Source organism: Hemitrygon akajei, chromosome 6 (genome assembly GCF_048418815.1).
Source record: "Hemitrygon akajei chromosome 6, sHemAka1.3, whole genome shotgun sequence".
NCBI classification, from domain to species: domain Eukaryota; kingdom Metazoa; phylum Chordata; class Chondrichthyes; order Myliobatiformes; family Dasyatidae; genus Hemitrygon; species Hemitrygon akajei.
In genome coordinates, this window is record NC_133129.1 from 151,989,280 (window position 1) to 152,015,886 (window position 26,607).

Genomic DNA, 26,607 nt, shown 5'->3' on the forward strand with positions numbered 1-26,607 from the left:
CCAACAGGTGGCAACTGATAATAGATTTAATATCAGCAATTGATCAGAAATTAATAATTGTCAATTTATTTAAAATATTAAAACTCTCCGAGGATGGTGATGACATTAGTCAAACTTTTGGGACTGGGTTGCTCAGGGACGTAAAGTCCTTGTAATTGAATGTGTGACACAGAACTGACAAAATAAACTAAGGACAATCCCAGGAAAGTTGCATACAAGTAATGACTGAGTCATTAAAAAAAGCTGAAATTTTAGGAAAGGTTATTTTAAAATTTAAGTAAATGAGGGATTTATATTTGGGGGAAAAGATACCGGAAGAGGGGCACATGTAGCACTAATTCTCAAAATAAGGGTTCCTGTTCTAGGATCTGTCTGGAGCCACTAAAATTATTTAAACTGAGTGGCTCTTAGATGAGTTGGTACTAGCGACTAAAGTATGAATACTATTGGCCTCTGGTAACACACCACTGTTGCTCCCTGGAATAACCCTGTGATTTATAGTTTGATATGATTGTTCTGAGACAAGGTGCACTAAGGATCTTGGTTGCAGATTTGGCTGCAATGAACACAGTTTCTTAAAATCTTCATGACTCCTACAGTCTCCAGAGATAGATATACTGTGAAAGGTCTCCAAATGTATATCTGCTTTAATATATCCAGCTGGATGGATGGTGCCAGGACTGTCTGGCTATTCACGTGCACTTATCAATTAAAATATTGCTTCTTTTAAATCATTTATATTATAAATTCCATAAGAAAGATAAATTTGCACCTTTCAGATACCAGCTCCATAACTGTTTTTACATGTAATGCTCTCCAAGGATTACTAGGAATGTAAGTGAATGCTTTCCAGGCATTTTTCTTTTTTTTCCAAAAACTTGTCATTGGATTTGTAGTAAGACCTAAAGTTACCACAAGCAATCCCACTTAAGGCATTTCCTTTAAGAAGTACTTTAGTTTTGATGAATTGGTCCTGACAAAGTTGTATGAAAATAGAAGGTTTTAAAAAAGGCTATATCATCCTCACACTTCATCAGGCGAATCTGAATGGAAATTACTTGGGTGACTTCTGCAGATGACACTCTGATGATATTGGATCAAGCCCTAGAAGATGGATCAGTAAAGGACAGGAGCAGGCCCCTTGGCTCAACATGTCTGTACCAACCAGGATGTCACTCTAAACTTGTCCCATCTGCCAGCTCATGGTCATCCTTCCTCCACATCTTTTATCAGTTGCTCTTGCATTTGGTTCTACCATCTTCACTGGTAGTGCATTCCAAACACCTAACACTGTGAAATTAACCTGCCTCACAAATCTCCTTTAAACTTCTTCTCTCAACTTAAATCCACACTCAATAGCACCTATTTTCTGTACATTGGGAAAAATATGCCCGATGTATTTCATAATTTTATATTGGTAAATTGATTTATTATTGTCATATGTACCAAGGAACAGCTAAAAGCTGGCACATTATCTAGGCAAATTGATTCTTTACAACAGTACATTGAGATAGTACAGTAACAGAGTGCAAAATAAAGTATTATTAGGTTACCTCCTAGCCTCTGACAATTCAGAGAAAATAATCCAAATTCATCAAACCACTCCTTATAGTTAATAAAGTCCAATTCAGACAACATTCTGGTGAACCTGTTTGGCACACAGTCAATATATCCTATAGTATCACACCCTGAACTATATACTCAATATTCCAAAATTGGCCTAACCAAAGCCTTTTCAGAACAAAGCTTTATAGAGCTACATGATGTACCAATTCTACACTCAATGCCACAAAAGATGAAGGAAAGTATGTTGCACACTTGCTTTACCACACAATCCACTTACATTGTCACTTTCAGGGAGCTATGGACTTGTACTCCTTCGTCGTCAATAATGCAAAGAGTCCTGCCATTTACTATGTACACTTTCCAATGCATTTGACTCCCGAAGTGCATCAACTCAAATTTTTCCAGATTATCTACCAGTCTCCACCCAAATTTCCCACTGATCAAAGATTAAGGCCACAGTAGTCTCCTTCCTTTCCTTCTTCAGAATATCTTTGGATAGAGCTCATCATCCCAGGGTAGTTATCTGCCTGAATGCTTTTCTTTCTTTTTTTATCAATCTTTTTATTGATTTTTTAAAAAAAGTGTGTATACAAACAAGAGGAGAATATGTCTGGTATATATGTCAATAGCAGTACATACAGAAGGTAAAATAAACAATATCAGAATCACACATAGTGTTATCTACAAAGTATAAATTTAATATAGAATGTATAATTCTCCTCATCAATTTATGAAGAAAGGAAGGACTATTAGAAATATTTATATAAAAAGAAAAAAAAATCCGCTATGCTAAACAGGAAAAAAAGGACTGGGCAGTCCATCCTGAGAGAAAAACCAAGAGAAGAGAAACTCTCTGATCAAATCCAAGGTTCTGAAAAAATAACTGGAAGAGAATCAGTACAAAAATCAGATCAAATGAAAATATTGAATAAAAGGTCACCAGATTTCTTCAAATTTAAAGGATGTATCCAATGTCCAACTTCTTATTTTCTCTAGACTTAAACAGGACATGATAGAGGAAAACCAATAGACACCCACCTACTCCTTAATATCATTGCACCTTAGAGTATCAACAGATCCCTCTCTAATATTACCATTATCCATATCCTTCTTCATGAATACCAATGTGAAGTACACGTTAAGGAGCTCGTCTACTTCCTTTGGTTTCACGCATAAATTCCTTCCTTTATCCTTGAATAAACTGAGCTTTTTACTAGCAACCCTCTTGCTCCTAATATACATATAAAATGCCTTGTAATTCTTCTTAATTCTATATGCAAAAGGCATTTTTAATCTTGCTTAAATTCTTTCCAGCTTCACTTGCATTCCTGAAGGTCCTTGTCTGATTTCAGCTTTTACTTGTTGGCTAAACTTACAATATCCCTTCTCATCCAAGGTTCCCTTACTTTTCTATTTTTTTATCTTTCACCCTCACAGGAACATGCTGTTCCTGAACTGTAATCAACTGGCATTTGAAAGACTACCATATGTCAGATGAGTGGTGCTAGAAAGTTGTGAACCCTGCATAAATATGACCTAAAGTGTGATCAGATTTTCATGCAAGTCCTAAAACTAGATAAAGAGAACCCTTAATGAAATAAACACAAAACATTATACTTGTCCATTTATTTACTGAGAAAAATGATCCAATATTACATGTATTTGTTGGACCAAGTACGTGAACCTTTGCTTTCAGTAACTGGTGTGACCCTCTTGTACAGCAATAACTTCAACTAAATGTTACCTCAACGATCGCAAATTGAAACAGCAAAGCAGCCCCAAACAATGATGCTCCTTCCACCATGCTTCACAGTTGGTATGAGGTTTTGGTGTTCGTGTGCAGTGCCCTTTTTCCTTCAAACATAGCAATGTGCATTTTTGCCAAAAAGTTCAACTTTTGTCTCATCTGTCAACAGAACATTGTCCCAGAAGCGTTGTACAAGTATGTGGTCCTTTGCAAACTTGGGACATGCTTCAATGATTTTTTGGAGAGCAGTGATTTCCTCCATGATGTCCTTCCTTGAACACCATTCTTGCCAGTGTTTTTCTTATAGTGGACACATGAACAGAGACTTGTTGTGTTCTTGGTATGATCTTTGCAGGATGCCCACTCCTAGGGAGAGTAGCAACAGTACCGAGTTTCCTTCATTTGTAGACAATTTCTCTGTGGATTGATGAACACTCAGGTCTTTAGAAATGCTTCTGTATCACTGTTCACAAAATGCACCTCCGAATGAAGTTTCCATCAATTAGCTCGGCCCACCCTCAAGTATAATGTCCAGTAAGGTCCTCGCCTAGTTGAACTGTCTATGAATTCCTAAGCCCCAAAATTCAAACAGAAAGTTGGAATTACCCCAACGTGGGAATTTTGATCCCCATGTGTCTTGAACAACTATGAGAAAATAAAGTCAGCATTCAAGAAAAGCAGCTTATTTTGCAAGAATTCACTAACATAATGCCATTGTTGGCACAACATGAGCTCAGCTATGCCAAGAAATTTGGAAAAAATACTTTCATTCATGTGGCATCTCACACATTCTCAGGATCTGCTGAAATCACACAATAAATTCTGGAGTGTAGCTTCAACATACTAGTTCCTGATATAAAAATGGGAGATGCTGATAATACAAAGAACATGATTCAATAAGTTTTCAATGGCAGCAAGAAAGGATATTATAGTTTACAAGACATTTAAAAGATGCCACAGCGTTGTCATCTATGAAGTATGTACACATTGAAAGGTGGGCAAGTCTGGTTGTTAGAACCAGCCTAGCAAGGTCCTGACCGGTTATTCCCTAGTTTCCTCTAATTTCCTTTGATTGTGCCATGGTTCTGACCATTAATTTCCCAATTGTTTCTAATTTTCTTTGATGATGGCACACCTGGTTTCCATCAAGACCTGCAGTATAAGAACCCTGGTATTACAAATCCTAGTTGTCAGATCGTTAGTTTTACCTGTGTGGTGATTAATGTTTCCTGGCCGGTTAGAACTGTGTGTTCTAATCCCATCTCTCCGTGTCAAGGCTCTATGTCAAGGTTCCTCCTGTTTGTTGTCCAACGTTCAGGTCCGTGTCTACATCCTAACAAAATCTCCGTGCTTGTGTCCTGTACTTGGGTTCGCTTCATTCAATCATTGTACCAGTCTTTGTTTCCAGTGAAACATGTGATGATCTTGCTATGAATCAGGCTCTTCAGGTTTCATCAGACTCAAACAGCAAAGGTTTTTAAAATAATCCCTGTGATGTTATATGCTCTGACCACTTCATTCATGTTTTATGAAGAAATTAAAACACTGACATCTAAAATTCATCATTAATTCATGATACCTCCATTTTTGAAATTCATAAGTCAACTAAACTGTATTTTAATAAAAGTGGAGTTCCCGCCTGCTAATGCATCTTGTCACTTTAGCAAATACAAGGAAACAAAGGGGCTTTATTTTTTTTTATATACAAAGGGACTTCCCTTCCTCCACCATCAGCTCTGCTCTCAAACGCATCTCTCCCATTTCCCGCACATCTGCCCTCACCCCATCCACCCGCCACCCACTCGGGATAGGGTTCCCCTTGTCCTCACCTACCACCCCACCAGCCTCTAGGTCCAACATATAATTCTCCGTAACTTCCACCACCTCCAACGGGATCCCACTACCAAGCACATCTTTCCCTGCCCCCCTCTTTCTGCAGGGATCGCTCCCTGTGCGACTCCCTTGTCCATTCGTCCCCCCCCCCCCCCCATCCCTTCACAGCGATCTCCCTCCTGGCACTTATCCTTGTAAGTGGAACAACTACTACACCTGCCCTTCCACTTCCTCCCTCACCACCATTCAGGGCCCCAGACAGTCCTTCCAGGTGAGGTGACACTTCACCTGTGAATCAGCTGGTATGGTGTACTGCGTCCCGTGCTCCCGGTGCGGCCTTTTATATATTGGTGAGACCCGACGCAGACTGGGAGACCGTTTCGCTGAACACCTACGCTCGGTCCGCCAGAAAAAGCAGGATCTCCCAGTGGCCACACATTTTAATTCCACGTCCCATTCCCATTCTGGTATGTCTATGCATGGCCCCTTCTACTGTCAAGATGAAGCCACACTCAGGTTGGAGGAACAACTCCTTATATACCATCTGGGTACCCTCCAACCTGATAGCATGAACATTGACTTCTCTAACTTCCGTTAATGCCCCTCCTCCCCTTCTTACCACATCCCTGATTTATTTAGTTCCCCCTCCCCCTTTTTTTTTCTCTCTCTGCCCATCACTCTTTGCCTGTTCTCCATCTCCCTCTGGTGCTCCCCTCCCCCTTTCTTTCTCCCTGCCTCCCGTCCCATGATTCTTTCCCTTCTCCAGCTCTGTATCCCTTTTGCCAATCACCTTTCCAGCTCTTAGCTTCACCCCACCCCCTCCAGTCCTCTCCTATCATTTTGGATTTTCCCCTCCCCCTCTTACTTTCAACTCTCTTACTATCTTTTCTTTCAGTTAGTCCTGACGAAGGGTCTCGGCCCGAAACGTCGACAGTACTTCTCCCTATAGATGCTGCCTGGCCTGCTGCATTCCACCAGCATTTAGTGTGTGTTGCTTGTCACTTTAGCATTTCATTTTGCACGACATCAATTTGTACAGCTCAACTTTGTATCATTCCATTGTTTTTGTGCGTGGTGCTGTACTTATTGTATTTATCATTACCATGTACATACTGAGTTTCACAAGAACATAGGATTTCATTGCACCCTGGTGAATATGAAAATAAATAAATCTAATCCTCAAGTTGCAACAAGACCGAAAAATATTGCCCAAAATGCAAACAAAATCGTCCCAATATTAAACAGCTGCAGCATGCACAGAGCTGTGCAAAATAATTTTCCAGGCACCCAAAAAAGGCTTCTCTTCAACTAATTTTGGGCTAATCAAACTACTTCAGGTCAAGGCAGAATTGAGAGTTAGAAACATGCCACAAGAACAATTACAAATAAATGTTACAGACCATTTCTTCACATTGTCAAATTTGCATTTACCCATAAAGAGAAAATATCCAAGTTGAACAAAATGATTGCCCCATTGCAAAAAACAATGGTTTCTTATATTTAGACACCTTATGTGTCATAATTACTACCACTATTGTAAAAAAAAACCTTAACAAACAGGATTTAAAATAGTATTTCTCAAAATAGGTGAGAAGTAATTCTGAAATGCTCCAGAGTTTGGAAAAGTGCTATGCAAAACAATGTTGTTTATGTTCAAGACTTAAATCGTGAAACATCTCATTCAACAATTAAGTAGTTGCTCTTTCTGCCAACTTGGAGAGAATCTAAACCACAATCAAAAGCAAAATGAGGTTTATTGGTCAATATCAAGGCTAAATAGAAAACAATAATGCCAGAAGGGAACATTCCAAAATAGCATATTATTATTGCCCCCATAACACTGAAAGCAATTCTTGGAAACCTAACTATAAAGTAAGGCTAATGGGACTAGGAGTAATTTATAACACATGCACAAAGCAATTATTCAAATCATTTTGATTGTTAAAATACTGGCTCAAGTCATTTCAGTAACATTCATAATGTAAAAAACTCCTAAAACTATAATCATTGAAATATTTTAAAAAGAGAATAAAGGAATGCTAGAAAATTCTTACATCATCAAACAAATCACAAGATCTGTAGGGAGGTCCCCTTTCTGAAACAAATCCTGCGAATGCCATTCCATCAAGAACCTTTGTCAAAAAGTCATTTTCAATCAATCCACGTTGTCCCAGAAAGGCTGCCTGCAAAATGACCAAATATTTTCAAATAAATAACAATAGGTTTGTTTGTCACTCAGCATCACTTTCCATTCCACATGTGAGCCTCAACTTTGAAAAATATCAGTGAATGATATTCAATTGATGTCAATGATTGATTCAATGCATAACAGAGTGGGAAATAAAAATAACAAAAATTGGATTTACTAAGCATACAACAGATTCTGGGATTCATGGTCAATGGCACCACAAGTCCTAGTTTTTGTTGGATGCTTAGTAAATACAATTACTCTTGGGGCTATTATGCAAATACATTCAATTACAGCTTTATTTCCTCAAGGATTATTAATGAAAAGAATTTTGTAAATTTAAAATGTGTTACAAGTGAAGGTAACAGGCCACAAATGTTATTGGCATGCTAAATAAGAAAAGCAAATAGGGTATCTTATAAGGTTGATTCCAAATGATATTATTTCACATACAAAAAAAATCCTCCACTTTCAAATACTATAACCAGTTAGGATTTAAGCCAACAAGGTGGCAAACTATATTTCTGATGGCAGTGGAAAATAAAAAATGTAAGCCTTTAAATTTGTTAAAGATGATGAAAAATGCTAACAGGTATAATTTTCCAATTTTATTAGGGCCTATTTTTAAAAAGTTTTATTTTATAAGGCTCTTCATAAAATACAATCAACTCCTGTCATTTCTTCCCAACAAATACTTGGCTGTTATTTTTGTAGTGGTTCTTGATATATGTGCATATTTAAATACAGTAGCTTACCAACACCTCTACTTTCTGAGAAGGCTGAAGACAGTTGGACTATGCACTTCCAATATTTGCATCCTCCTAGAGATGCACAGTAGAGAGCATCCTAACATGTTATATCACTGCATCGTACTGAAAATGCACTGAAGTGGACAGGATGGCTTTACAGTTGGGTAGTCAAAACTCCCTAATGCATCAGCGGCACCACCTTGCCCATCATCAAATATATACAGAAAAGTGTTGGATAAAGACCAGCAATATCATAAAGGATGCCACCCACCCTGCTCATGGACTGTTGGTCCAACTTCCATCAGGGAGAAAACTACGTAGTTTCCATGCCAGGACCATCAAATGAAAAATGGTTATTTCCCCCCAGACAGTACAGCTGATCAACACCTTCACCCACTAACCCACCCACTACTACTTTATCATTTCCTGTCAGAGTCACCTTAGGTACATACACTCCTTTACTTAGTATCACTTTATTTACATATAATCCATCTATGTATACAAGTTATCAGGTGCATTGATATTTATGTGTTTTTATTATTGTATTCTTTACCTTGATGAGCTTTTAAATGCTAAATTAGATTTGGAATAACAATTAGTTTGGTTTCCTTTATACTTGTGTACTGGAAATGACATTAAATAAACTTGGATCTTTCATCTTGATTCTTGAAATACTGGACTTATTTCAACCCAGGAGTGCAGAATTAAATTGTGCAGGTACCTTTGACAAACTTTATCTCCAATGCCGAAAGCACTGGTAAGGTTTGCTATGTTAAAAACTAAACAGCTAAATGAGGAAACATAGAGAACAAAGTAAATGTAAAAGTAATATGTAATTCTATTGACCATTTCAGATTTAGATACTTCCATTGTGCTTCTGACCATAATTTGTTCAAATACACTTCAGTAAAAGCTACCATGTTCTTATTCTGTTAAATATAACGCTGTATATTTATACGCTGGCAGTATACTTTCTGTGTTCAGTTTGAAAAAAAGATCATTACATGCTGCCATAACAATTCTTGCTGGTATGTAATTGAATATTACAACATACCTTGTAAATTCTCTACCATGGAACTTAACTACTTTATTACAAATGTACACTGCCTGCCATACAACCATTAAACTGTCTATGAGTATTATGGAGTTATAACACAAAAAACAGGCCCTTTGGCCAACTCTTCCATGCCTATGATGCTCCTTTTCTGAGCTGGTCTAATTTGTCTGCATTTTACTCGTAACACACTAAACCTTTGCTCTCCATGAACCCATCCAAATGTCCTCGAAATGTTTAATTCTACTTGCTTCTATTACTTCATCTGACATCTCATTTCAAACATGCACCATCCACTATGTGAAACATTTGCACCTCATCTCCCTCAAATCTTTCTCCTTTCACCTTACACATATGCTCTCTAGATTTAGACTTCCTTACCCTCAAGAAAGGACCATCCATCTATGCTCATGATTTTATAAACCACTATAAACCACAAGATATAGGAGAAGAATTAGGCCATTTGGCTCATCAAGTCTGCTCCACTATTTCATCAGGGTTGGTCCAATTTTTCTCCTAGCCCAAATCTTCTCCCTTCTCCCTGTATCCATTCATGTCCTGACCAATCAAGAATCTATCAACCTCTACTTTAAATATACATAAAGACTTGGCCTCTACAGTTGCTTGTGGCAAAGATTTTCACAGGTTTACCACTCTCTGGCTAAAGAAATTCCTCCACATCTCCATTCTAAACACCCCTCTATTCTGAGGCTGTGTCCTCTGGTCCAAGAACCTCCCGCCATAGGAAACATCCTCTTCACATCCACTCTATCAAGGCCTTTCATCATTCGATAGGTTTCAATAAGGTCACCCCTTATTCTTCTGAAATGCACTTAATCTTGTAATCATTTTTGTGAACTTCCTTTGAACCCCTTCCAGTTTCAGCAAAACTTCTCACAATACTCCAAGTAAGGCCTCACCAGTGCTTTATAAAGTCTCAATATTATATCTCTGCTTTTACATTCTAGTCCTCTTGAAATGAAAACTAACATTGCATTTGCCTTCCTCACCACAAACTCAACCTACAAGTTAACCTTTAGAGAATTCTGCACGAGGACTTCCAAGCTCCTTTGCTATTCAAGTTTTTGTATTTTTTTCTCCATTTAGAAAAGTTAATCCTTTCATTTCTTCTACCAAAGTGCATGACCATGCACTTCCCAACACTGAATTCCATCTGCCATTTCTTTGTCCATTCTCCTTCTGTAGCCTCTCTACTTCCTCAAAACGACCTGCACCTCCACCTATCTTCATATCATCTGCAAACGTTGCAACAAAGCCATCAATTTCATCATCCAAATCATTGACACATAATGTAAAAAGAAGCAATCCCAACACAAACCCCCTATGGAACACCACTAGTCACTGACAGGCAATTAAAAAGGCTCCCTTTATTCCCACTCCTTGCCTTCTGTCAATCAGCCATTGCTTTATCCATGCTAGAATGTTTCCTGTAATACCATGGGCTCTTAGCTTATTAAGCAGCCTCACTTGTGTCAGCTTGCCAAAACCCTTATAAAAATCCAAGTACACAACATCAACCAATTCTCCTTTGTGTATCTTGCTTGTTATTTCTTCAAAGAATTTCAACAGGTTTGACAGGCAAGATTTTCCCTTGAGGAAACCATGCCAACTACAGCCAAGTACCTCCAGATCTCATCCTTAATAAACTGACTTCAACATCTTCCCAACCACTGAAGTCAGACTAACTGGCCCATAATTTCCTTTCTTCCACCTCTCTCCCTTCTTGAAGAGTGGAATGACTTTTGCAATTTTCCATTCTTCCAGAACCATTCCAGAATCGAATGAAAGATCACTACTAATTCTTGAAAGATCATTAGTTATGCCCCCACAATCTCTTCAGCCACCTCCTTTGGAACCCTGGGGCGTACATCATCTGGTCCAGATGACTTATCTACCTTCAGACCTTGCAGTTTCTCAAGAACTTTCTCTCTAGTTATGGTAACTTCACATACTCAGCCTACTTCACTCAGGGGAAAACAGTCCCAGCCTAGACAGTGTCTCCTTATAACTCAAGCCTGCAGTCATGGCAACATCCTTGTGAACTGTTTCTGTACTTTTTTCAGCTTAGTCACATCCTCCTTGGAGCACTGGGAGCTGAACTGCACATATTCCAGTACATTTTTACCAAGGCCTTGTGATGTGACATCCCTACTCTAGTACTATCTCCCCAACTGTGAAGATCTAGCCATGCTATATCACTACCTTGTATGTTTTGTCATCATTTTCAGGGAACCATGTACTTGTACCTAAAATTCACAGGAAATGTTAGCCCTGGTTTAACTTCCCAAAATACAATACTTCACATTTGTCTGAATTAAATTTCACATGCTTTTCCTTTCCCCAAGTTCTCAGTTCATTTTTGTGCTGATGTATGTAAACTTAGAAAACCTTCTTCATTGTCCACCATAGCACCAAATTTGCTGTCACCCATAAACGTACCAATCATGTCACCTACATTCTCATCTAATTCATTAATATATATGGCAAACAATGGGAGGACTCAGCACCAACCTTCCCTCAAATACTTTTTTTACAGCTCTGTGGATCAACCATTCCTCTGAGCAGGAAATGATTCCATGGCCTGAAAGTTGCAAGGCATTTAAAATATTATTTGTAATAGGCATATTATGGTGTCAGCATTCAGCAGGTTGGCAGTTTACTAACAATAGGCAACCAATTTCCATTCTGTGTTTATTGTTACAATTTGTAACATTGTTGTAACTTGAATGGTTCCATATGGTTATTATAGCCAGAGGATGATAGTGAGGATAAGCTCCCACTATCTATTAAGTGTTTCCTGAGGCGTGCGTCTCAAATAGCCTTTGACAATCAAGTCCAGCTCCTGGCCTTCACATGTGGCTTATCTCCTAAGCCCGGCGGAACCATTTCTACTGACAGGAGATGGGGCAAAGGCAAGTTACTGGTGCATCAAAAAAAGTCACTTCAAGCATATGGAGTTCATCAGCCATGTATGGCTCACATCTCATACAGAAGGTAAACTCTGATCTCAAACCTCCACTGCCTTGAGGCTATACCCACTCACGGGGAAGACTTCAGCCGTAAGCCCCGAGGAAAAATCCAGAGCTGGAGTTCCTTACGTTATGGTCAATACTGACTGGCACCTCCTGCGACACCACTGGGGCTAAACTGTATCAGTCTCTGATGTCTTTTGAATTAATCAGCTACATGAAGAGGGTGAGCCAGCTACCTGAAGAACAGCTTGCTTTCCAATATCTAGTGACTTGCATATCAAGTAAACAACTGGTGATGCCACATCCAGGGTCGACCCAACCAATGGAAGGCCTCTGTAACTTGAAACACTGACAACATAAATAAGTTGAAGCTCCAAAATGTTTCAAAGTAAATGTTGTGGTATATTTATTATGGATTATTTTCATTAATATAATCACAGGGTATTTCACAATCATATCAGCATAATTTCAAAATTATAACAACATATTATAAAAGAAAATGCCAGTTGCACGGCAACAAAGGCAATGTGTGCAGGAGCATTTCAGTTAATGTGCGGCTGCACGCACTGAGAGGGAACCGTGCCCAGCACCAATCCCTGTGGCACATCACTGGCACAGTCCTTTAAACTGGAAAGCAACCCACCACTACCAATCTGACTACTTTCACTAAGCAAATGTCAGCTGCTAGGAATTTTTTAAACTTATGTAACCAGGCGACCATTGAATATTTTTTTTATTGTTGAAGTACACTTATATATTCACCTTAGTAATGCTAAAATAGTTAACTGTGCCTTTAAGAGAAAATGGTGACATTATTTTGCACGTGTGGAGTAGAACAAAGAGTTGCCATGTTTTGGAGAAAATGACATTCGAGTAGTGTGTGTTGTTGTTCGAGTACTTTTCCCAGGTTTGGTGAGGAAAGATTTTTACCAGTAAATTGATCAGTGCAGGATTGCTTGATTGGGTGATGTTCCTTATCGGCCTAGTAAGTTAGTCTTTTTAGTAATTCAACTACAAGGCAATATATTGTAAAAGTTTATATTTATGTTATTGTTTCATGACAATGCGAATGTAACAGAGTAATGTGAAGGTGTTAATCTTCATCCACATAGCGAGAGTGAGAAGAACTCGTTTCCAGGTCTAGCCTACATGTCTTTGGAAGTTAAGCATATATCTCACTTAGTTAAGATGACATGTATTTATTCATATTTTTGATGTTGTATATAAGGCACATGGTTGGTGGGATTCTAATGTTGTTTCTATTGGTTTTTTTTAGAATTGTCATTACCATATTGATTTTCTATATTTTGTTTTAGTTATTTTCCACACTGAATACGTAACAAGGGTGTGGACCACAATTAAGCCAAGATTGTAACAGCAGGAACTGTTTTTTTCAAAATTCATTTCGTCATTTTTATTTCAATACCCTCTTTCTGCATTAAAACATCTAAAATAAATAAAGGAATTAAAAACCATGAAAAAGTATTTGTTGTCCTGCAAGTGTATCTTTCCCCAGGCTACAAGACTTTTATTACAAAAGGAATCAATGATGGACAGTGAACATTAGAAATGAAAGCTATTCTGACTCTTATGGAGGCTGGAAACATTGTACTGCTGCAATGGACACTTACACTGTACTGACCTCCAAAATATATATGACAACCATATGGACTCCTGCATTGTTCCATCAGAACAGCAGTACTTTTTATTCAGTGCACACTAATGAGATAAAACTTCAGAAATTTGCCTACATTTGAGTCACTAAATGAACAGATTTAGAAAGGATATCTTAATGTTTTTTTTTCATTTTACACACACAGACAGTCGGTGCTTGGAATGTGCTGTCAAGTAGGTAGTAGCATTTAAGAAGTTTTAGATAGGCACATGGGTATGCAGACACTGGAGGGATAAAGTCCATGTGAAGGCACATATCATGGGCAGAAAGGCCTGTTCCTGTACTATACTGATCTTTTTCTATATGTAGCTATCACTGAAGATGGCAATAATGGTCATCATAATGCTACACTTAAACAGAAAGAAAATTTGCACAAAAGCACATTAAATCAAAATGAAAACTATACATATAGGATGGCAAAATCACCAATTGTCTAACCATATTGATCTTCTTGTAATTCCTCACTACAACTTCCTTCAAAAGATCAAGACAAAAGATTTTTTTATATATGATATAGGGGGTTGATGCACTTGATCCGTTTTGCTCGATTTTTTATGCAGGACGGTGGGATTTCGGGGTTAATGATCATGCTGCCTTTCTTTTCTTGTTCTTTCTTGGTTTTGTGGTTACCCGGAGGATTGAACAATATCAGAGCTGTATACTTTGATAATAAATAAATCTTTGAATCAACAACTAAAAAAATGCCCATGTCATTGATTCTACAATGTTCCTCAGTTTTAGACACACTGACATACCAATCCCAGTTGGAAAGGAGATGAATCTATATGAATTTCTTTCAAACACAATGTCAAAGTTAAACATCTAAGTTGATCAGGCCTGTCTTTTGAAAACGAGTTGACTAAATTTCTCTCCAATACTCAACTTCAGTCAGGTACCTGTCTTCAAAATTGCTCTACACTATTTTTAGCACAACTTCGTGTTCATGCCTATCAGAATGTTTCTCGCCTTTCAGACACAATCCCAACCTATATTCTCTTATAAAAAATGATTAACATAAAAACTGGAATAGCATTATTGCACTTAACCAACAGTTCAATTAAACTGAAAATCAATGGAAATCTTCCCATAAATTATTGCAAATATTTAAGAATGGGACAAATATTTTCAATGCAATTAATAATCTTTTCTCATCTATTATTGACTTACTTGAAATCTGGTGAGACCTAAAGATATCAAAAATGTTTTTTGCAGCAACTTTCACCTCATTGAACATTGTTGGGGAAACTAAATAAAGCAGCAAAACTTTTTCAACTGGCAACATAACTCTTGATTCGATCACTCTGTTGGCAAAAGTAATAAACCTTAATTCAGCTCTTTAAGAAACCTACCTAAGATAGACCAGTGTAATATTCAACAGCACAAGAGGTTCTGCAGATGCTGGAAATCTTGAGGACACATACAAGGTGCTAAGGAATTCATCAGGTTAGGCAGCATACATGGAGAGGAATAAACCGTCAACATTTCAGGCTGAGATCGTTCATCACGTGTGGCTGATAAAGGGCCTCGGCTTGAAACATCAATTGTTTATTGTGTGCATTCCTCCTATTCAATGGTTTTTTTTAAATGATTTTAGACCTTTAGCTGCAATTCACTCCAAAAAATGATTACTTTGTAGGTTTGGAGGAATTATCTAAAATATGAACCCTGAACTTATCTTTCCCAAGTTTGACTTGCATCTCTGTGGTAGTTGTACATGTCTGGATTCTGGGTTTAACTATCAGTTCTTTTAACATTCTGAAACAATCAATATGATAACCAGCTGAACCCCAGCAACTTAACCTACAAAAATCATATTTCAACTTTCTTTGACTAATTTAGATCTTTGCTAGCAAGAATCTTAATTATAATACTTAAACTGCATTGTTTTCAGGTTAGCAAAACCAGGCACAGTATTGTCACAGCTTAATACAATCTCCTGTTTTGGTCAAATCCATCAATTATACTTTGGGTTGTTGGCTATTGTCCTGTCGTAGTTAGGTTCACTGTCAAAGTTACAAAAACTTCTAACTACAATGAAACCCCGTTATAACGCAATCGTTTTGGTCCATAAAATATCACCACGAGAAAAGTGGTGTCGCACTAAATCAGGGTTCAAGAAAATCAGTGTTCAAACTGACCCAATGTTGACCTAACATCCTAAAACATCCCTATTTTTGCCCTTTTTGACCTGTTTTTTGCACATTTACCTTCTGGCAAGTAAATTACCTTTGAATTAAAGAATTCTGCAAATAAATCGTTGTTGTTACTGTAGAAATTAGAATACAAATTAATTTTTAGTAACGTTTTTTAATACACAAAACAAATAAAAACATTCAAGAATATTAGCAATTATCATTTACAGTTTATTTCTTTAAAAAAGTGATCGTGTATTCCTTGCTTGAAAGTAGCATGTCGCTGGATGCGAGCAAAATCTAGAATGCTTCTGAGTTGGAGGTAACTTTTCTTCATGAGATTTCCAGCCATGAAGTGTTGATTCCTGTATCCCGAGGTCTCGTGCAACTTGAGTTTGACTTCTAGTCTTGACTTCTAGTCAAGTGCGTGAAGCTGATGTTTCGCAGAAAAAGTTTTTCTTTTTCTAGCAGTTTGTTCCATTTTGAGCAAAAAAAGGGTACAATGACTCACACAAAATGCTGATGGGACGCAGCAGGCCAGGCAGCATCAGGTCGAAACCCTTTGCCAGGACTAACGGAAAAAAGAGATAGTAAGAGATTTGAAAGTAGGAGGGGGAGGGAGAGACCTGAAATGATAGAAGACAGGAGGGGGAGGGAAGAAGCCAAGAGCTGGGAAGTTGATTGGCAAAAGGGATACAAGGCTGGAGAAGGGGGAGTATGGATTGACATGGACATGAAATCCAATGACTCATCGCGTTATATCCGAATTCACATTAAATCGGGGCGTGTAAAATCGGGATTTCACAGTATCTTTTCATTTCATCACTGGATACCTCAACTTTTTTTTAAAAAAAAGATAGGTTTCATCAGCATTTAATTTTACATACTATTACTCTTTTGACCATCTTTTTTTACTTAAACCATTCAGCAATTTGAACTTTAATTCCACCACCTCTTTTATTATGCAATATATACAAGTTTAACTTTCTATTATATTTTCATGTCCAGGCCATAACTGTTAATTCAATCAGTGATTCCACACAAAGACCAAATACTTAGCTCTCTACACCAAAGCAATACTGATAAACATACTTGCTATCCTATTATTCATTGTTAAATCCTTTTTCGTATGATAACCAAGAGCATTTTGTATGGAACTCTAACAAATGCCTTTTTTGTGTCTACATTCATGTAACATTGAAAAGCCTAGACAGAATGGACATGAAGAGGATGTTTCCTGTAGTGGGAGTGTCTTAGGTCAGAGGGTACAGCCTCAGAACAGAAGGATGTCTCTTTAGAGCAGAAATAAGGAGGAATTTCTTTAGCCAAAGTGTGGTGATTCTGTGGAATTAACTGCCACAGGTGGTTTTAGAGGCCAGGTCATTTGGTATATTTAAAGAAGTGGTTGATTTGTAAGGCTGTCGAAGGCAGGAGAATGGACTTGCGAGTGATAATAACTCAGTCATGATGGAATGGTAGAGCAGACTTGATGTGTTGAATGGCTCGACTCTGTTCCCTTGACTTACATTCTAATATAGAGGATGCCATTAAAGAATTAACGAAGGGTTGCCCAGGCAAGATCTCCAAATCCACAATGGGCAATTTGTGCAGGATTCTTACAGGAGAGCTCTTCACATCTGAAATCCCATTATTTTCAACATATTGTATGTAAAGCAAATGAGTCTGTCATGCCCTGCGTCTCTTTTGGTCCATCTCGGACACTTCTCTCCCCTTTCTCGATCTCTCAGTCTCCATCTCTGGAGACAGACTGTCCATTGACATCTTCTATAAACCCACTGACTCAAATAACTACCTTGACTATACCTCTTCCCACCATGCCAAATGCAAAAATGCTATTCCCTATTCCCAGTTCCTCCGTCTCTACCGCATCTGCTCCCAGGATAAGGCTTTCCGTTCAAGTCAAGTCAACTTTTATTGTCATTTTGACCATAACTGCTGGTACAGTGCATAGTAAAAATGAGACAACATTTTTCAGGACCATGGTGTTACATGACACAGTACAAAAAACTAGATTAAACTACGTAATAAAAAAAACAACACAGAGAAAGCTACACTAGACTACAGACCTACACAGGACTGCATAAAGTGCACAAAGACAGTGCAAATGTCCTCTTTCTTTAAGGATCGTGGTTTCCTTTCTACTGTCATCAATGATGCCCTCACCTGAATCTCCTCTATTTCCCGCACTTTGGCCCTCACCCTATCCTCCCGTCACCACAACAGGGACCGAGTTCCCCTTGTCCTCACCTACCACCCCACCAGCCTCCAGATCCAGCACATTATCCTCCGCAACTTCTGCCACCTTCAACAGGACCCCAGCACTAAGCACATCTTTCCCTCTCTATCCCTCACTGCCTTCCACAGGGATCATTCCCTCCGTGACTGCCTGGTCCACACGTCCCTCCCCACAGATCTCCCACCTGGCACTTATCCCTGCAAGCGTAAGTGCTATACCTGTCCCTACACCTCATCTCTTACCATCATTCAGGGCCCCAAACAGTCCTTCCAGGTGAGGCAACACTTCACTTGTGAACAACAACAACACACAAAATGCTGGTGGAACACAGCAGGCCAGGCAGCATCTATAGGAGAAGTGCTGTCGACGTTTCGGGCCGAGACCCTTCGTCAGGACTAACTGAAAGGAAAGATAGTAAGAGATTTGAAAGTAGTGGGGGGAGGGGGAAATGTGAAATGATAGGAGAAGACCGGAGGGGGTGGGATGAAGCTGAGAGCTGGAAAGGTGATTGGGGAAAGTGATACCGAGCTGGAGAAGGGAAAGGATCATGGGACGGGAGGCCTCAGGAGAAAGAAAGGGGGGGGGGAGCACCAGAGGGAGATGGAGAACAGGCAAACAACTAAATATGTCAGGGATGGGGTAAGAAGGGGAGGAGGGGCATTAACGGAAGTTAGAGAAGTCAATGTTCATGCCATCAGGTTGGAGGCTACCCAGCCGGTATATAAGGTGTTGTTCCTCCAACCTGAGTTTGGATTCATTTTGACAATAGAGGAGGCCATGGATAGACATATCAGAATGGGAATGGGACGTGGAATTAAAGTGTGTGGCCACTGGGAGATCCGGCTTTTTCTGGCGGACCGAGCATAGGTGTTCCGCGAAACGGTCTCCCAGTCTGCGTCGGGTCTCACCAATATATAAAAGGCCACACTGGGAGCACCAGACACTGTATACCACACCAGCCGACTCACAGGTGAAGTGTCGCCTCACCTGGAAGGACTGTCTGGGGCCCTGAATGGTGGTGAGGGAGGAAGTGGAAGGGCAGGTGTAGCACTTGTTCCGTTTACAAGGATAAGTGCCAGGAGGGAGATCGGTGGGAAGGGATGGGGGGACGAGTGGACAAGGGAGTCGCGTAGGGAGCGATCCCTGCGAAAAGCAGAAAGGTGGGGGGGAGGGAAAAATGTGTTTAGTAGTGGGATCCCGTTGGAGGTGGCGGAAGTTACGGAGAATTATATGTTGGACCTGGAGGCTGGTGGGGTGGTAGGTGAGGACAAGGGGAACCCTATCCCGAGTGGGGTGGCAGGCGGATGGGATGAGGGCAGATGTGCGGGAAATGGGAGAGATGCGTTTGAGAGCAGAGTTGATGGTGGACGAAGGGAAGCCCCTTTGTTTAAAAAAGGAAGACATCTCCTTCGTCCTGGAAAGAAAAGCCTCATCCTGAGAGCAGATGCGGCGGAGATGGAGGAATTGTGAGAAGGGGATGGCCTTTTTGCAAGAGACAGGGTGGGAAGAGGAATAGTCCAGGTAGCTGTGAGAGTCTGTAGGCTTATATTAGATATCAGTAGATAGGCCATCCCCAGAGATGGAGACAGAAAGATCAAGAAAGGGGAGGGAGGTGTCGGAAATGGACCAGGTAAATTTGAGGGCAGGGTGAAAGTTGGAGGCAAAGTTAATGAAGTCGACGAGCTCAGCACGCGTGCAAGAGGCAGCGCCAATGCAGTCGTCGATGTGGTGAAGGAAAAGTGGGGGATGGATACCCGCATAGAGTTGGAACATGGACTGTTACACAAAGCCAACAAAAAGGCAGGCATAACTGAGACCCATGTGGGTGCCCATGGCTACACCCTTGGTTTGGAGGAAGTGGGAGGAGCCAAAGGAGAAATTATTGAGAGTAAGAACTAATTCCGCTAGACGGAGGAGAGTGGTGGTAGAGGGGATTTGGTTAGGTCTGGAATCCAAAAAAAACCGAAGAGCTTCGAGACCATCTCGGTGGGGGATGGAGGTAAATAGGGACTGGACGTCCATGGTGAAAATAAGACGGAGGGGACCATGGAACTTAAAATCATTGAAAAAATTCAAAGCATGAGAAGTGTCATGAACATAGGTGGGAAGAGACTGAACAAGGGGGGATAAGACAGTGTCAAGGTATGCAGAAATGAGTTCAGTGGGGCAGGAGCAAGCTGAGACCATAGATCTACCTGGACAGGCAGGTATGTGGATCTTGGGTAGGAGGTAGAAACGGGAAGTGCAGGGTGTGGGAACTATGAGGTTTGTGGCAGTGGATGGGAGATCCCCAGAGCTAATAAGTTTGGCGATGGTATTGGAGACACTGGCCTGGTGCTCCTTAGTGGGATCATGATCAAGGGGTAAATAAGAGGAGGTATCAGCAAGTTGTCGCTGTGCCTCGGCCAGGTAGAGGTCAGTACGCCAGACAACAACAGCTCCCCCCTTATCAGCAGGTTTTATAGTGAGGTTGGGATTGGTGCGGAGGGAGCGGAGAGCACAGTGTTTGGAAGGAGTGAGGTTGGAATTGGAACAGGGTGTGGTGAAGTCAAGACGATTGATGTCCCGTCGGCAATTAGCAATAAAGAGATCCAGAGCAGGTAGAAGACCAGAGCGGGGTGTCCATGAAGAGGAGGAGGGTTGAAGACGGGACAAGGGGTCATCGGTGTGGGTAGGAGAGTCCTCGCCAAAGAAGTAAGCTCGGAGACGGAGCCGGCAAAAGAAGAGTTCAGCGTCATGGCATACGCAGAACTCACTGAGGTGTGGGCGAAGGGGGACAGAGGTGAGGCCCTTAATGAGGACAGAGCGCTCTGCCTCAGAGAGCTGAAGGTCGGAGGGAATGGTAAAGACCCGGCATGGATGAGAGATGGGTTCAGAGGGGAGAGGGAGGCTGGTAGTGTCAGTGGAGAGGGAAGGGTTGGGCTGAGAGGAAAATGGAGCCTCTGAGGGCCCAGGTGCTGACGATGGGATCTGAGGGAGAGGGGGATGGCAGAGTGGTGGTGGGGGAGGGGGAGACGGGTGACACAATCGCAGCATGTGAAGACCCGGCCTGGAGTTCAAGGCTGGAGTCGCAGTCGGTGGTTGCGCAATCGCTTTGAAGCTGTCCATGGTCATTGGAAGTCGTGTTGATGGTGCTGGAGTCCAGATTTTCAAACACCCCTGGGTCGCTAGGGTAGCCGAGATCGACAGCCAGGGCAAATCCATGGCCGTTGGAACCCACGTTGATGGTGCTGGAGTCTGGAGACTTCATTTGTGAGTCTGTTGGGGTAATCTATTGCATCTGGTGCTCCTGGTGTAGCCTCCTCTACATCAGCAAGACCTGATGCAGATTGGGGGGCCGCTTCATCAAGCACCTCCACTCCATCTGCCACAACAGACAGGATCTCCCAGTTGCCACGCACTTCAACTCTGCTTCACATTCCCATTCGGATATATCCACGTACGGCCTCCTCTACTGCCATGATGAGGCCAAACTCAGGTTGGAGGAGCAACACTTCATATATCATCTGGATAGTCTCCAGCCCCTTGGCATGAACATTGAATTCTCCAACTTCCCTCCCTTTCCCTTCCCATCCCAGTTTCACTCTGCCTCCTCCTCCAGCTGCCTATCACCTCTCTCATGATTCTGATTTTTCTACACATAGTGCTTTCCCCTTACATTCCTTCTTCACCTTTCCTGCCTATCCCCTCCGCCACCCCTTGATTTTTCCTCTGATTGGTTTTTCACCTGGCACCTTCCAGCCTTCTCCTTCCCACCCCCCCACCTTCTTTATAGGGCCCCTGCCCCATCCCTCTTCAGTCCTGACAAAGGGTCTCAGCCCAAAACGTTGACTGCTCGTTTCCACGGATGCTGCCCGACCTGCTGAGTTCCTCCAGCGTGTTGTACGTGTCTCTTTTATCAGTTTTTGAACAGTGGCATCATTCTCAAAGCTAATGACATCCTAAATGCATTCGTTTGTGCCTCAGAAATTTTATCCTCAAAGCCTTCCAAAACTATGGAAGGTACCTACTGTCCTAGGAGAATTATTTGCTTTGTTCACTTTCAGCCTACAAAAGACTTCCATCAAATTTATATTTTACTGTAATGTTCAGCTTTTGCTGCAAATATTTGTTCTGTATTGTCGTTCAACTATGGTTTGTGTTTCTGTACTTCTTTAACATTCAGTCTTGTGAAATCATTCCCCTTCTCCTCTACAGGATATTTCGAGAATCTTTCTTTGTCTATTTTGTTACCATTTGCCTTTAAATGTATTTAAGAACACATTTCTTTAGTTGTGTTTGTGGGTTTTGGTTTGTATTTGGCCTGCTAATTTTCCAGAGCTCTTTTCAGAATTACCCCACATTCACTTTACATGGATTAACAGATAATTGTTTTAAGGCTGTAAGTACCAAAATTATTAATACCAAACTATAAATACTATAAATATGTAAAGAATTCCTACAGTCAGCATAATTAAACAAACCTTCTGAAGAGTGTTTAAGCTTTTGACAGATTGAATTTGGTACAAAAATATCACTACAACAAATAGGGAAATTCAAGCCTCTGTTTTCTTTTGGTTGTAAGAAAATGCATTCCTCCTGAAGGAGTTATGCCTGTCTGTAATTAGCATAAACCTACTTTCACCCTGAAACGATGCTTCTACTGGTATCTCAAAAATAACACTCCAGTTGCATCATTTTCTAACCTTCCCAGTCAAAAGCAGATTGAGCTCTTCAACCATTCAAACACACTGGTGTCAAACTTCTGCAATGAATCACCAAAATCCACCAGTCAGTAAAATAACCTCTGTCTCCTATTTCAGAGTTGCAACATAAATGAGGAAAATTCCACACCTCCAAGACATTACTTGTTTTTTAGAATACAAATTCAACAATCATGTCAAAATAAAAATGAGTAAACTGATGCCATGCCACACAACCATGCACGCTCCAATAATGTCAGTACTACATGATGAAAAACTCTCAGGATAGTACTAAATATTTCCAAGACCCAGTTAATGATGGTTTGTTACTGACCTTGTGAAAGTGTATCACAGGTTCAGGATGAATTCGAATCAGTTGTAAGCATGATCGATACCCCTGAAAGAGCTGTGCAAACAATCTAAGAAATACTGCCCTGATTTCCTTATCCTGGAGAGGAAAAAAAGTTAAAGTTATTAATTTCATACAACTTGAGTGAACGAATAGAAATTTGGTGAATTTATTACACTCACCAACATTCTAAGGTTAGAAGGAGCAGTACGAACAGGGGGAAAAGCATAATCAGCTACCTCCAGATCTGGATGAATAACCTAAAAAATAACAGTTCAGATGTTCATCACATTATTAAATAATCACAATCTCCTTAACCAGCATGGAATTTAGTGCTATTCCAACAACTAACTTCTAGCTCAAGTAAATCTGCTTTGGCAGTATCAATGCATGACAAGAGATTAATCATTTGTAACATGAGAAATGAGAGCTTCTCATTTTTAATTACTGCTCTCTAAATTACAAAGAAAACCAAAACTGAAAAATGATAAGCGGCAATAACATTGGATTGAATTACATGTTCAAAATCAAAACTATCATTATTTAACAGATGTATACATATTAACACAATATACAGTGACCGTTGCCAAAGTTGCAAAAAGGAGCAAATGGACAGAAACTTATTGCTATAACAACTGTGCTTGCAAGGTTTTTGGTTCTGGAATATAGCAAGGACTAAAAGGAGTAACAGACAGCAGACAAAAAGTGCAAAGAGATGAAATTTAACACTAAGAAGCAGAATAATTAAAGGTCACAAATGACTTTGCTAGATCAGTGGGTTTTGATAAGCTTCTAAGAAGGGCAATCATACGATTGAATAAACAGCTAATACACAGATCAGAATCAGGTTTATTATCACTGGCATGTGTCGTGAAATTTGTTAACTCAGCAGCAGCAGTTCAATGCAATACATAATATAGAAGAAAATAAATAAATTGCTGTATACATATATTGAACAGATTAAAATTGTGCAGAAACAGAAATAAGATATATATATTTAAAAAGTGAGGTAGTGTTCCTGGGTTCAATGTCCATTTAGGAACTGGATGGCAGAGGAGTAAAAGCTGTTCCTGAATCACTGAGTGTGTGTCTCAAGATGTGAGGAGAACTTATTTGAGGTATTTATAAACAATAATGAAAATTCCAAATTTATTCTCGAAAGAACCAGAACATTAAGTCCATTAAGTTTAAGCAGGCTTTCAAAGAACATCACAGATAGTGCTATCCCTCTTGCTCTTTCCCATATCTATGTTTACTTACAATGATTTAAAGTTGTTTAAATTGTTTATCTAATACCTTTTTGTTAGCTACCAATGTAACCATACCGTCCATATTATCAGTTAATGCCATCCAAATCTCAACCACAGTACACAAAAAAAATTGTCTTCATGCTACAACTTGCTGTTTGCTCCTTTTTAATCTAGGTTCTGAGCAAACAGATACAAGTATTCTTTTCTTGATCTAGTAAAACACCATTCCTGGCAACATTTTTATAACTTTATTCTGCATTCATGTTAACAAGTCAGTTCAGAATTCAACATAATCAGATGGGAGCCAAACTTCAGTTTTAAAGCTTCCAGTAGAAGTGGTAGAGGCAGGTTCGGTATTGTCATTTAAAGTAAAATTGGATAGGTATATGGACAGGAAAAGAATGGAAGGTTATGGGCTGAGTGCGGGCCAGTGGGACTAGGTGAGAGTAAGCAGTCGGCACAGACTAGAAGGGCCGAGATGGTCTGTTTCCGTGCTGTAATTGTTATATGGTTATATAGATTTAGTAATAATATTCTGCCCTTTGTATTCTTTGGCACTTTACAAACTCAGTAATCCCAAATGCTTGATTAACTGTTCTATTAACTTATCATACTGTCTTCAATTATTCATGCACAAAACATCCCCAGGTCTTCATGTTATTACACTGCCTTTCAAATTTTACCATTTAGTTTGTATGCTTTCTTACCTTCTTTTGATTATATCACTTTCTACTTTACATACTAAATTTATTTTCTCATATGTCCGACCATATGTAGGGCAAGGGATAACTGGAGATAGGCAATGTTTATAAGAAGTATTTGTATTAGCTATGACAGAAAGATTAAAGTTAAATGGAACATCAATGATGTACGAAGTTGTGTCCAACATCAGGGACAATCTTGGGATGGCTTTGCAATTGGGACTGGTGAAATCAAAGCTGAAAGAAAAGGCTTATGTCATTAAATCATTGTCAATTAAGATACATTTGCATTTGCTTTGACACCAATGAAACCGGCTAAGGAGATTTTTTAAATTCATTTTTCCATAGTCTTATTCAAAACTTGATTCACTGGTCTTGTTGAGAAAACAAAACTGGAACGAAGCAGTGCTGTAGAAATAAGCATTGGTGGAGTAACTATAGCTGAGAAAAAAGCCCCTATAACATCATGCCTTCATACAATTTTTAACCTAATTTCAAACAGAAAAATCCAGGACAGAGCATGACTTGTTGCAGGTTTCTCTGGCATAATTGTTGAGTAATGTATGGTGGGCCACAGTAGTCTCCCAACAATACACAGTCCATGTCTGGTTGCCATTTCTAGAATTTCTATTTACATTGGATGGGGCCTTGCCTTCAACAAGCTATTACATATACCCAAAGTGTCTGCAGGAGCTGCTTTTGAGAGACCAAAAGAGACTTCCTCTGAGTGGGCCCTAGCTACTGTCCCTCATTCAACTTTGGTGAGATGCTTTGAGCCATTCACCCCGAGCACTTTATGATTCTTAACTAGAGCTTGAAGTTCACCAGGTTTCCTGAGTTCTGCGTCCACGCAACAATCGGATCAGACAATTTCCTCCATGTATCTTCTCACTAACTGCCCAAGTAGACCACCGTAACACACATTTCGATCCGCCCCACCCCACAACTGCCCCCTCGCCACCCCACAAGCACACAAATTTTTAGGCCCATCATCAATACACTCATTAGCATCTATACACCACTGCAGTAGTTTAGACCATTCTAGGCTTTAGAAAAATAATTAGATATTGTCAGGAGATTTCCAAGGACAAGGTAGACATGACTGATAAATGATTATGGTACTAAATCTTACAGCACTATCTTATGATTTAAATAAGTTTTCAGTGGAAATGAATTCAAATTGTAAAATTCAATTCAAAGATGAAGTAATTGGTGAAATGATGTGGGTCTACTAGAAAATCTAAACATGCAGCTGCAAAGCTCCCTTGCAACTCCATCTGAGTAGCTATTGTACATGTACTTCTCTACTATCAAAGCACGCATAAGAGCTCTCATGGAATCTCACGAAGATTCAATCCCTTTCATTGCTGAGCATTCAAAAACTATTAAAAATGAATAAAGGATTTTTCAAAATAAAAATCTGAAAATAAT

General features: G+C 39.8%; 1 protein-coding gene across 3 annotated transcripts in view; it reads right to left on the reverse strand.

Annotated features, from left to right (window-relative positions):
• Window positions 1-26,607, reverse strand: part of sbf2 (SET binding factor 2) — a 521,046-nt gene that overhangs the window by 235,509 nt on the left and 258,930 nt on the right. For all 3 annotated transcript variants that reach the window (XM_073049581.1, XM_073049580.1, XM_073049579.1), the window contains 3 exons: window positions 23,408-23,485; window positions 23,211-23,324; window positions 7,201-7,329 (listed from right to left, as the gene is read on the reverse strand). In XM_073049581.1, the coding sequence (XP_072905682.1) occupies window positions 7,201-7,329; window positions 23,211-23,324; window positions 23,408-23,485 (321 nt within the window). The remainder of the gene's footprint in view (window positions 1-7,200; window positions 7,330-23,210; window positions 23,325-23,407; window positions 23,486-26,607) is intronic.